The 12,996-nt window shown below is 37.1% G+C and overlaps 1 protein-coding gene and 1 non-coding gene across 5 annotated transcripts in view; one reads left to right on the top strand and one right to left on the bottom strand.

Moving 5' to 3' along the window:
* A1CF (APOBEC1 complementation factor) overlaps positions 1-12,996 on the top strand; it is a 91,366-nt gene that overhangs the window by 29,854 nt on the left and 48,516 nt on the right. For 2 of the 4 annotated variants that reach the window (XM_018041642.1, XM_018041641.1), the window contains exon 2: positions 2,809-2,952. The exons of 1 other annotated variant lie outside the window; for it this stretch is intronic. In XM_018041642.1, coding sequence (XP_017897131.1) covers positions 2,854-2,952 — 99 coding nt within the window. In that variant the 5' untranslated portion in view covers positions 2,809-2,853. Of the gene's footprint in view, positions 1-2,808; positions 2,953-12,047; positions 12,143-12,996 lie in introns of those variants that run through there. One more of the 4 variants, XM_018041645.1, reaches the window with a different exon arrangement.
* On the bottom strand, positions 6,513-6,583 carry TRNAC-GCA. Its single transcript has one exon. It is a non-coding gene; the product is annotated as a tRNA-Cys (tRNA).

Raw genomic sequence — 12,996 nt, 5'->3', positions numbered from 1 at the left:
AGCACTGTAGGATCATTTGAGAATATCTGGATCAAAAGGCAATTTTAGTAACATTTGAGAAAAGTAAACAAGTTAGAAATAGTCTTAACAACTAGCTTTTTCTTTCTGAATCTTCAAAATCCCTTTTGGGGGAACTTAACACAAGTTTTTGAGGCATAGTTGATTTACAATGCTGTATTAGTTTCAGGTATACATCACAGTGATTCAGTTTAGACACACACACACATATGACTGAATATATACAGAATATATATATTCTTTTCAGATTTTTTCCCTTACAAGTTTTTACTAAATATTGAGTACAGTTCTCTTTCCTATAGGGTAGGTTCTTGTTGGTTATCTATTTTACATATGGTAATGTGTGTATGTTAATCCCAAACTTCTGATTTATCCCTCTCCCCTCTTTTCCCCTTTGGTAACCATAAGTTTGTTTTCTACATCTGTGGGTCTATTTCTTTTCTTTAAATATAAATTTATTCTGTTTTGAATATATGTTCATTTGTATCATTTTAGAGTCCACATATAAATGATAGCATATGATATTTGTCTTTGTCTGGCTTACTTCACTTAGTATGATAATTTCTAGGTTCATCCGTGTTGCTGCCAAAGGCACAAAATGCCTTTTTAAAAAATATATAAAATGCCTTTGTAGTTTTATTTTTAAAGATGATTTATATTGTTTCATAGAAACTTCTATAACTATTTCACCAGCAGTTTAGAATTATAAACTAAATATAGGTCTCATTTTATGCCTACTTTGTAGTATGCATGGAGATTATTTATACTGTAAATGTATCAGTAAAGCTACAAGTTATTCTGAATTGCTGCATATATATATATAACCACCACTATCAGAAAATACATTCCAGTTTGTCTTAGCCAAGATACAAAATTAAAATGGAAACAAACAAAGCTCTGCCTTTTGTAAAGTAAGAAACACAGAAACTTAGTCACCTGTCCACAGAACGCAGTGCCATAAAGCTGGGCAGAAAATGAAACTGGCATGCAGACAGCGCTAGCTAATTGCTGCTGCTTCTTCTTTTTTTTACTTTATTTTACTTTACAATACTGTATTGGTTTTGCCATACATTGACACGAATCCACCACGGGTGTACATGCGTTCCCAAACATGAACCCCCCTCCCACCTCCCTCCCCATAACATAGCTAATTGCTTCTTGAGAGAATGAGTGATTGAGCACTGACTCGATCTGGGTGAGAAGCAGGCAAGAATTATGAGGCAATTCTGGGCAAGAATGGCCATGCTTATATACAGGACAAGAGACCGTTCTATCCCTTTAACAGCTAATGAAGTATTCTCGCTGGAATCTTGATTGAGTTTTCTAAAGTATATGGAAGATATTATGTTCTAGAAGATGTTTGTCTATTAACTTGGGAGCATTTGTATTACTTTTAATAACAGAATACTTTGAGGCTGCATTTTACTCAAATGACTGTCTCAGCTTCACTTCTGTCACCTAATTTTTTACCCATTCCTTGTGTTGTTAATGGTACATTTACTCTGAATCTTTAAATGAAAACCACAGTAGTATAGGAAACCCCAGTGCACAGGACAGAGAAGTTTTTAGAGGGCCTATAGTGAAATGCATAATATTTGCATGTGATTCAGATCAGTGTAAAACAAGCTTCCTCTGTCCTGGCTGCAGAGCACTTCAGGCCGAGTGAAAATCGAGCACAGGAGCTTCGCTGAGTCGCTCCCGCTCATCCCTCTCTGAACATGAAAACCTCCAGGGCCTCTCCCCACCGTGAACTGGGACCTTCACCAAGGATGTGTCCTTGCCCTGGGAATCTGTAGATTTGAGCAACCATCAAATTGGGAATGGGGCTCAAATAATGTTCCCAAAAAGAGAGTGCAGATAATGAAATGCTGAAGTTTCCTATTGGTAGCTACATAGGTCAGCATGTGTGCTGAGTCACTCAGTCGTGTCCGTATCTTCACAATCCTATGGACTGTAGCCCACCAAGCCCCTCTGTCCAGGGGACTCCCCAGGCAAGAATACTGGAGTGGGCTGCCGTGTCCTTCTCCAAGGAACCTTCCCGACCCACGGATCGAACCCGTGTCTCTTGCATTGGCAGGCAAGTTCTTTACCACTGAGCCACCTGGGTAGCCGGCATAGATCAACACTGACATATGCAAATTTTTGTAATTTCTTAGATTTTACAAAAGCCTCACATCCTTTCCTGAGTGGTCCATGTTGCATGTGATCTAGGTGCCAGTAGGCACTTCCAGCACCACTCAAAAGGATCCATTGTCCTTGTTCTGCTAAACCCCATTGATACTTTTATTACAGAGTAGTTTGCATGACTTTTCTATATCTGGTACCAGCACACTATGGTCTAGAAATTTATCTTTGAAGAATAAGTTGGTAAATGTCCTAGGTAAGGCTCTTCATACCATATTCTAGTTGATTTGATTTAGTAACAGTGCTCTTTCCCCCACATTTGCAAGGACCATTCTACGTATTCTTTTAATTGGTAAGAACGAATCTGTTTTCGAGCATTTGGTGACATTCTGGGATAATTGGATTGAGAAATACTGGTCTGTCGTCTAAGTGTAAAAAGAGATATCATTCAGTTTTTACTTCTAAATTTCAGCTAAAATTGAACATTTTTAAAAAGCTCTTTTTTAATGAGGACATTTAACTGGTCTGGTTTGTGGGTGACTGTTAGTTACTCTATCCTTAGTGACTCATTTATAGAGAATGTTTCCTGAAGATGTCCTTCATGAAAGGGACACATTTGGACTAGGTAATAGTAATTTATTTAATTTATCTTAAATTTGGTTTCAGTGAGCAACCCTAATTAACCTGATTTTTTGCTGATAATCACTCTCAATGGAATCAAATCACAAATCCGGGGATGGATTGAGCGGAACCCAGAAGGAAGCAGCTCTCCGCGCACTGGTCCAGCGCACAGGATATAGCTTGGTCCAGGTAGGAACTTCTCGAGCCATCTGCTGAGACTCACCACTGAACTCAGAGTGGCGGGAATATCGGTGATCCTAGCATGTAAAATGTGACTGGTCAGTTGTGTAACTTATGAGGGACACTCCTTTCCTGGGGCAGAGGAAGTTGGATCCTTTCGGTCTTGCAGGGGACCTTACAAGTGATATTCTCTCTACTCTGGGTTATCAACTCAATTTTCCCTTGTCATTTGGAAGCTGAACTAGTGTTCACAGTCATGAAGACTATCACAGTTCTGACAGGCCAATTTAGAATAAGAAAAGTCATCTGGAATTCACCACTGAGAGGAGTCAGTGAAGTAGAACCAAGTTGGTGTTTCAAGAAATCAGCAGAAAACAAACTATCCAGAGACTTGCTTTGGTTTCCAGAGAAATTTCTGACTATGGATGTATGACAACTTGTAGATGAAGGATCCAAGAACTGACCATTTGGTCAGCGTAGCTATTTCAGGATGTTTTCTCAAAATAGCTACTCAAGCCGTTTAGGATATATAATAATTTCTCTCCATGTCCAGCATTTTTGAAAAAGAAAGGAGAAAAAATATCCTAAAACTAACTATTCATAGTCACTAGTTGTTCAGAATTATCTGCATGTTGTTGTCTTTATGATAACCTGTTAGAGAGTTTATGATACATTGAAAAGCAAACTAGTATTATACATATAAATTATCTTATCTGAAGAAATAATGCTGATCTTTTTTTAATGTTGCTCTTTTTACAGTAAAACAAATTGTTAATATTTTAATTCTCAGCTGTTATCTTTTCCCTACATACTTTCATGACTTAACCAAAACTTTGTGCTATTATGAAAATGCAAGTCATAAGTGGATAACAATAAAATATATAGTAGTATCCTTTATTGCAAGTTCCTTTGTCAGATCAATTGAAAATTAAATGTAGCATACTTCATAATAATCATGAGTCATGGCACACTTTGTTAGAGATAATGCTCAGTTATTTTTAATTTTTCATCTTAATGAAGAGTATTTATTTAGTCTTTTTTAAGATTTCAGAAAGTATTACGTCCCAGAAGACTCCTGAAAGTTTAAGCCAAGGGGGATACTAATGCATCATTAGTTTTTAATACTTAATAAAAGTCTATTTTAAGATCATTAATAATCTAAATGCCTTTATCTCCAAATTTAACGTGCTTCAAAATTAATGTCTGGCTGAAATTTTTTATGCCGTCTTTTCCTACATAAAGGGGTTTTCATAAGCCACAGAGAAAATGCAATAGCATTTACAGTCTATAAACCAGAAATATTTAGAGTAATTTTTTACATTTGCTTAGGTATGGTTAGCTGAAAACGATGTTCTTTTTCTTTTGTAAACAGCAGTCTCATAAATGTTATAAAATCAATAATTTTTAAATCAGTTTATCTTTTTAACTTCTTTGTATCTGAAACACTCATATAAGAACAGTGAGAGTGAAAAGCACTTAAACCCTTTTGAAAAGCAATTTGTCAATATTCATACATAAGGGTACTCTCCTTGTGGAAACAAACCTCTAATGATCTGAAATATAATGATGAAAATATATATAGACATTTCTACTGTGATACTATTTCTAATATCAAGGTCTTCACTGTGAATATATAATTACCCTCAACAAGCAGAAGTTTATGAAAATTACCGTAAAACAATATAAACTGTCCATTTAACTTTACTCTGGGCACTGACTCTTTCATTTCCTCTAGATGAAATTCAGGGCGAGTCTCATGACCTTTCTGGTAACTTTCAACTAATAAAAGATTAGCCGCTAAATAATGAATATGTCTAGTCCAGTAGAATAAAACCTTAACTTCATTCAAAGTGAAAGCTATTTCCCTTTCCCACACATATCAGGGTAGAAGGCAACTTCTATTTTTTTCTCTTTATGTATGCTCTCAGAAGCACAGTTCCCTACACCAGTTTACTAACTAGAATTCCTGACTCAGCTGAAACGGAAGAAAGGGATGAGAGTAAAGGAGAGGGGACAGGAAAGTCTTCGCCTGACTGCTTTTGGCATTGGTCTCTGGGCCTGGCAGGTGTGTAAAGCTCCTAGGGTACCCTCTAGAGTCATCAGAGGCCCTGAATTCCACTGCCGGGGTCCCTCTAGCTAGAGGCTACCTCCCTGAGACCCAGCCTCCTTCGACAGAGCTCTTTTTAACACTCCTAGCATCCCTCTTGGAGGAGATGGAACTTCAACCCTAATTCCTACATGTGGCCCAACTCCAGACCCCTGGAAACTCACATTCTGACCCAGTAAAACCGCAAGTGCAGGTGAGATGAAGCAACCAGTTCTTCTCACCAACATCAAAGCAAACGGCCAGCCTATTGCTGAGACACTCCAGGGGTGAGTTAGACCTACTGTCCTTGGGTGTTCCCAACTGCAGGGAGTGCATAGCAAGCTCCACGAGCTTTTTCCTTACTCCCCTCCTCTGCCTTAGGTGAGCTGAGAAGCACCTCAAAATTCCTCCCACTTAGGGGGAACTAGGATTCACAACACACTAGCAATGGGCTCCAGAGATCTTTGAATCAATTCCAAAATTCCTCTTGAACTCTTCAATATTTTTTCTAAACTCACAGATGGGGAGGGGTAGGAGGTGTTCAGTTAAAGTTGTTAAACAGTGTCTCCCTACCTCCTTGTCCTGCTTGCTGGTCCAGTAAGTTTCATATCCACATCACAGGCCAGAAGAATTGCATTCCATCTTTAACTCCTGTTACAAATGAAACGTAAAAAGTCACTAAGTAATCAGGTAGAAAATTCTGCAGAATTGAAAACTTTAGCATATTAAAGCAATATAAAAAGCTTGCAAATAACAATACATTTTTAAAAGGCTCAAATAGCAATGGAGACCTTTTCATAAACCTAATAATTTAAGAACATTTTCATTAAAAAGGAAAAAATCATAGGGCTATTTTACCCTTATTATATAAAATGTTTTCAAATAAAATACACCTAAAAATATATGGCCTACTTGCCTATCACTTTGGTCTTACATAATCAATTACATTCAGAAAATATTAATAATAAGGATTTAGATCACAAGTTAATAGCAATTACAAAACAGTAAACAGTTATTGGGCACTTATATTCCAACTGCTTTATGTCTATTAATTGTTTAGTCCTAACCACAACACTGTGAGGTAGTTACTATGATCATCTCCAATTTCCAGATAAGGAAAACAAAGCTCAAGGAGTTCCATAGTTCGCCCAAGATTTATGGGCCATAATTCCACTTCAATTGGCCAAAATTTCCAGCAAGATTTACAGAACTAAGTGCTATTATAATGCTATCTTTAAGATTGCTATTTGAGGGATTAGCATGCCAAAGCATGCTAAAAGCACTTTGTTGAGCTTAAACTTTGTAACATGATTTGCTTGAAGTAATCATTTATTAGCAGAACGACTGAAAGTGAAAGTGAAGTCGCTCAGTCGTGTCCGACTCTTTGCGACCCTGTGGACTGTAACCTATCAGGCTTCTTCGTCCGTGGGATTTTCCAGGCAAGGGTGCTGGAGTGGATTGCCATTTCCTTCTCCAGGGGATCTTCCCGACCCAGGAATCGAACCTGGGCTCCTGCATTGCAGGCAGACGCTTTACCATCTGAGCCACCAGGGAAGCCCCAGAATGACTACTGGATCAGAAATTGTCTAGTGATGTAGAAACCTAAAGTTCTGAAACCTTTGCTATGTAGATAAAAAGCCTCTAATCAAGATGTAAATATGCACATGATTCAGTTCAATCATTTTGAATGATTTGGAAAATCCTTTCTGATTTTGACTGCAAAGCGTAGAAAGTCACCCAGGACTTCAAATCAGAGACCTGTTATTTAACCCAGTCTCTACCACACACAAGAATAATCATTTTTTTCTCTTTTAGTTCCTTTATTAAACTGAAGTATAGCTGCTTTACAATGTTGCATTACTTTCAGGTATACAGCAAAGTGATTAAGATTTATATATAAAAATACATGTAAGTATATATATTTGTAGGTTGCTACAGTATATTGAGTATATCTCCCTGTGCTATATAATAGGTCCTTGTTGTTTACTTATTTTATATATACTAGTGCGTATATGTTAACCCCAACCTCAAGTGCCTTAACAGCCCTCGGCCTTAACTTCCCAGAAGACTGGCTAGGACCTATTCCGCTCTTAGTCAAGGTTTTGTTATTCTAGCATATGCTCAGTCTAGTTATTGGTCAGCAAACTTGTTTAATTGGAAAAGGAAACCAGCATGTACTGAAACATAGCTTCGAACTCTGCAGTTTAGGGAAAATCCTTCAGCCTTCCCAGCCTTTCAGTCTTCCTACACCGGATTAGGGAAAACATTAGCATCATCATCAAATAAAAGAACATCAGATGTACTTTTTAAAAAGCCCCTGTACAAAAGTGCAGCCATTAATAAGTATATTAATACACTTCAGGGAGTTGTACCTATATAATGATATTTTAAAATATTACAGTATTTACTAAGTTAGGGTTTGAAGGATTTGCTTCAGCTGTATCTTTGCAGTCTCTGATACTGAATGCTGAATACTTGCAAAACAAGAGTTCCAGAAGGAGAGTGTGACTAATCTGTGCACTCTTATCACTAGCAGGACAAATAGAGCTGCTAAAAATAGAATTTTGCAGGTTACTTAATAACATGAGTCAGTCTCATATCCAAACTGATGCAATAAAACGTGCTCATGAGGATCTGAAAATACGCCTTGTGATATTCTTTTTAAATAATAATTGGATATCTTTAGAATTGATAACTAAAATTTTTATCAAATTTCTTTAGATGATAAAAGAATTTTAATCAATAGAGGTTCAATAAATATTATTATAAAAATTGTGTAATGTTGACAAGCTAAACTTTCAACTTAGTCGCATTAGGCCACATAGAGAGATTTCAGATGTGTGCTGCAATGTTAACTTATAAATGAAATCTGTCTCTAGGCAATGAAATTAGATATGGAGTTTTTTTTTTCACTTTTCCACTCTAACTGTACTTCCCAGATCCTCCAAAACTACCATATATTTGAGACACACGGGGAAAAAAATAACATCATGATGATCCTTTCCTCCAGAATGTATTACTAGTGTGAGTCATCAACCCTGTGACATCTGATGCTCCTCTCATCCAGAATTTTCTCCCTAAAACTAGGAAAATAAATTTCCATAGGTGGATATTTTCAGACAACTTTCTACCCAATGTGGAGTCAGTTTACATCAGATCTACAAGGGAGTCTACACGTATAGTTAATGAAGATCACTCGTTAAGTAGTCTGAATTTATTTTAAAGACGACCTGATGGTTATACAGCATTTTCAGGTGATTTAAAATATGGCGTGTGTTAGTACTTTGTCCAATTACCCTATGGATCATCTATTTTCTAAAAATTATTACAACACAAATATTTATGTGGCATGCCAGTCCTACTGTTTGTCCAATGCAGTGGTTGTTTTTAACAAAATTTTCTTTGCTTTTTCCCCCTAATCCACAATGTGTTAGTATTAGTCCTTGAGATTACAGAAGTATAAATTATAGCAGCTGACCTAAAATGCATATCAAGTAATTTCCATGAAAATTAATTTATCTAGAATTTAAAAGGACAACATAAGACTGCATTGAATGGGTATAACATTTCTGTTTAGAGCCTGAAAATTGACCATAGTCTTTGATCTAAGGAATAAGGACTAATATTTAGACACAAAGGATGTTCATCATAGTGGAATTTATAATGCTTAAAAATATTGGACATATCATCATAAAATATTATTGGTCATATAAAATATGTCACCCTTATATTTCCAAATTATATGGTCATATAAAACTGTGATTTCCAAGAAAGACATGGGAAAATGTCCAAATTTTTAAATTAGGTTAAAAATAAGAAAGCAAACCTGTATGTATCAGCTTATAGATCATATTTTAAGAAATTATTCACACACACAAATATTAGAAGATAATAAAAGGTAATCTCTGATAAGGATAGCTTTTTCTTTCTTGCACTCTTATTTTCCAAACTCTTTATAATGAATATGGATTATTTTTATTTCAAGGAGAAAAACTCATAAAGTAGAAAATATTTCTAAGAAGCATTCAGTTAGGAATAGAAAACCTGGGAAAATTTCATGAAGAAAACGTCATTACTGAAGCTGGGTGATACATGCTTGGGTTCACTAGGCGATTCTTTCTAATTCTTTATATGTTTGCTGTACGCATATTCAATACTGATATAATCCAAGACTTCCATTTCACTGTTGGAAAACAAGCTCCAGAGTTATACAGTTCAGTACAGACATAAGCCAGAGGTCAGCAAACTGATCCGTGACTCAAATGTGGTCACAGCCTGTTTTTGCAGTGATTTAAGGACATGAGTGGTTCTCACAATATTAGAAGGTTGTTTTTTTTAAAATCCTAAAATATCAACTATCTGGCCTTTTACAGAAAAAGTTTGCTGACTCCCAACTCTTATCCTTAATTTAGTACTCTGTAAGTTAATCCATAGGTTTTTAAGATATTGAAGTACAGTTGATTTACAGTGCCATGTTAATTTCTGGTGTACAGCAAAGTGATTCAGTTATACACATGTGTGTGTGTATGTGTATATATATATGTGTGTGTGTAACTATATGTATTCTTTTTTCATACACTTTTCCATTATGGTTTACTACAGAATATTGAATATACTTCCCTGTGCTATACTATAGGACCTTGCTTATCCACTATATATAAGTATATATATAGTTTGCATCTGCTAAGCCCAAACTCCCAGTCCAATCCTCCCCTGTACCCCCTCCCCCTTGGCAACCACAAGTCTGCTCTCTAATTCACAGTTCTTAAAGAAAATGCCCTATAACATAGATGAGGGTTTAAGATTCCTTAAAGGAAGCAGGAGCATCCCTCCTTGTCCTTCCCACCAATTCGAGCCTAAACCCTCATTCCTTGACTTACTTATTTACTCCACAAACAGAGACGTGGTGCCTACCTTCATGAAAATTACTCAAAGGAAGACAGAAAATAAGCAAGAAATAAAAAAACAGCGTAGCATGTTAAATGCTGCTGCTGCTGCTGCTAAGTCGCTTCAGTCGTGTCCGACTCTGTGCAAACCCACAGATGGCAGCCCACCAGGCTCCCCTGTCCCTGGGATTCTCCAGGCAAGAACACTGGAGTGGGTTGCCATTTCCTCCTCCAATGCATGAAAGGGAAAAGTGAAAGGGAAGTCGCTCAGTCGTGTCCGACTCTTCGCGACCCTGTGGACTGCAGCCCACCAGGCTCCTCCATCCATGGGATTTTCCAGGCAAGAGTACTGGAGTAGGGTGCCATCGCCTTCTCCTGTTAAATGCTATGAATATCATAAATCAGGTCAAGTGACAGAATGGCAGAAGGCCTTCCTCAGACAAGATGACATTGAAGTTGAGACATGAAGGGTGAGAGCAAACAAACATGGCGAGGAGCCAAAAACAAAGCAGCATCTTTAGCAGAGGGGACCACTTGGGGGGCACTGATTAACCAAAATATTTGTAAAATGCACAATGACTTGCAAGCAGTGAAGCAGAGTGCCTCAATTTCAGTAAGATTACAGCAGATAAATAAGAAATCAGTGTGCTTCATCTTTCTCTTCCTTTTTCAATCAGTCATCAGTCTGCTCCTCGGAGCAATTTCCTCAAACTAGGGACAAAATTTAGAAGTGGAAAATCCCATGGAGGGAGGAGCCTGGTACACTACAGTCCATGGGGTCGCAAAGAGTCAGACATAACTGAGTCGGACATGACTGAAGGACAAAATACAGACTTTAATTCCCATTTCTCAAACTTTCCTTTCCATGCGTGTTCTCTTATTTGGAGTTTCATTGCAACTATATATTTTAATTTTCTAATTTGTTCAATTCCTAAGTAAATATCTACAAGCCAAAAGGTACAAAAGATGGCACCAGATCAACATTAATCTGATTAGAAAGCCGTTCTCTGCTTATGTGCCTCAAATTAACTCCCCTATCTCTTTGGTTTGGTATAATGTGCTTTAGTAACTTTCCTTGGGTACTTTTGGAATGGCAACTTTTTCTACAAACAATGCCATAAAAATAAGTAACTTGGGATCCCAGAGTTTACAACTGGCTTCAACTAGACTAGATCAGTGAGAAGCAGATGGAAAAACTCTGTGGTATTGACATTCTTTTCCAACCACCACACAAAAATCCTAGGGACAGAAATAAGTTTGACTCCATGACAAAATATAGCTCTTGGGCCCTCCTTTTGCTTTTGTTGCCTGTTCTTACCACCTGCTTCGTCCCCATTATTCAAGGACTTATGTCATGCCTCAAGTGCATGAATGCTAATTCCTTAAATAAGTGGCACTAAACAGGAGAACAGGATGGTACCATCAGATCATCACAGGCATGATTCCTTAAGGTCACCACTCTAGCCACCCATAGGCTAACTTCATTTTCAAGCTCCTAAGAAGCTTCGCTTTTACTAGCCAGCAATGCTATAGCCTGGTGTGGAAGACTCCAAATGAAGGAGCAGCTCTGTGAATCCTTTTGTGGAGAGTGCACGTACCTGACGTGAGATGGGAACTTCAGCATCCCAAGGAATAGAAACGCATTCCAGGAGCTATTTTCAAACAGCAATGTATTTCTTCTCCACTCGCCTAATAGGGAGTGGGTTATATACGAGGTCTTCCATATAAGGTTCAAAATATTTGCAAAATATGAACTATAGTGCTTTCCCTTAAAATAGAAGGACATGACGGTTTCTGTTTTGTTGGCTTAAAAAATGGTGTAAATTTCATGACTCACACAGAAGCATTGATGGCAGTTTAGACTTTGTTTGCAGGTAACTTCAGGACTTTTAAAACTGTTACCTGTTGGTTTAATATCAATCAGCAACAAAAAATAAGTGGCTCTTAATCTTCACCTAAAATCTTATGATGACATGCAAAGAGAACTCTCTAACACAAGCTAAAGAGAAAAAAGTGAGATCACAAAAGCATACAATCATGAAGCTGGGTGGGATTTCAGTAGCTGTGATCCTTTTTTTAAACATTGTTTCAGAGATGCAAGGCAGAGACCTGAAGTGATGTTGAACAATACTTTGGCAGAGCATTCAACAACTTTGAATTTCATCCTGAGAGAATTATTCCCCTTTCAATTCTCTTTTAAGTTTTCGGATGAGGAAAGTTTTTAGAGGTACGTCTTAAACACCTCTCCTTCCCCTGCTAATCTTTTAAAGCAGAGAACAGGACTAGGGATGGGTTTTTAGTAGATAACAATGTCTGGCTAGAATTTAATCACAGTTTCCTTCTTTTGTATTGTTTAAATAACAACCTTCCATTTGTGGGAAATTATACTCCACTTAAGAGAATGATACTTTCTTTTTCGCATAAGTTTAAGACAGTGAATCAATGCAAAGAAAGTCTTTAAGTACTGAATAATTAATGGACGAAGTGTCAAGTGGATATGCAATTGGATTTTAAAAATCCCTATATTTCCTTTAAGGATCCTATTAATTAACTCAAAACACATTCTATGAATATGTTTCCACACTTAAATATGGCAAAAGTCAGACTCCATTTCACAAGCATCCTAACACCCTCCCAAGACCTCTGCAATCACCTCATTAATCTTTTTCCCTTTTAAATGAAGAATTTCCTGAGGAAAGATTTAGTGCCTCGCTGAGTCCCTTAGCTTGTCAAAAATTCTTCTGGGTGTGGTAAGAATAATTGCTATACAAGACTTCTCACATGCTAAGAGAGCAAGTGCACTCGGAATTCTCCTCGGCACATGTTGAACTAGAAAAGGATAGAACAATTAACCCCAAACAAATCTTTTTTAGGTCAAATCTGCATGTGAATATCTTTATGTCATTTAACCAGATCTCCGGCTACTATCAGTCAATGCAAAAGGGCGAATTGTATCTATAATAAAACGTTGGATGGGCCTATGGAATAAATTACACATTCCAAAATGATAAAAGCCCAAAACAGATAAAGGAATCACCAAAGCTTTCATCTAGCTATTTCTTAGATATAATTTATAGTTTC

This window comes from Capra hircus, chromosome 26 (assembly GCF_001704415.2).
Source record: "Capra hircus breed San Clemente chromosome 26, ASM170441v1, whole genome shotgun sequence".
In the NCBI taxonomy this organism is placed as follows: Eukaryota; Metazoa; Chordata; class Mammalia; order Artiodactyla; family Bovidae; genus Capra; species Capra hircus.
The sequence above is the reverse complement of the archived record's forward strand: the minus strand, read 5'-3'. Positions and strand labels throughout refer to the sequence as shown.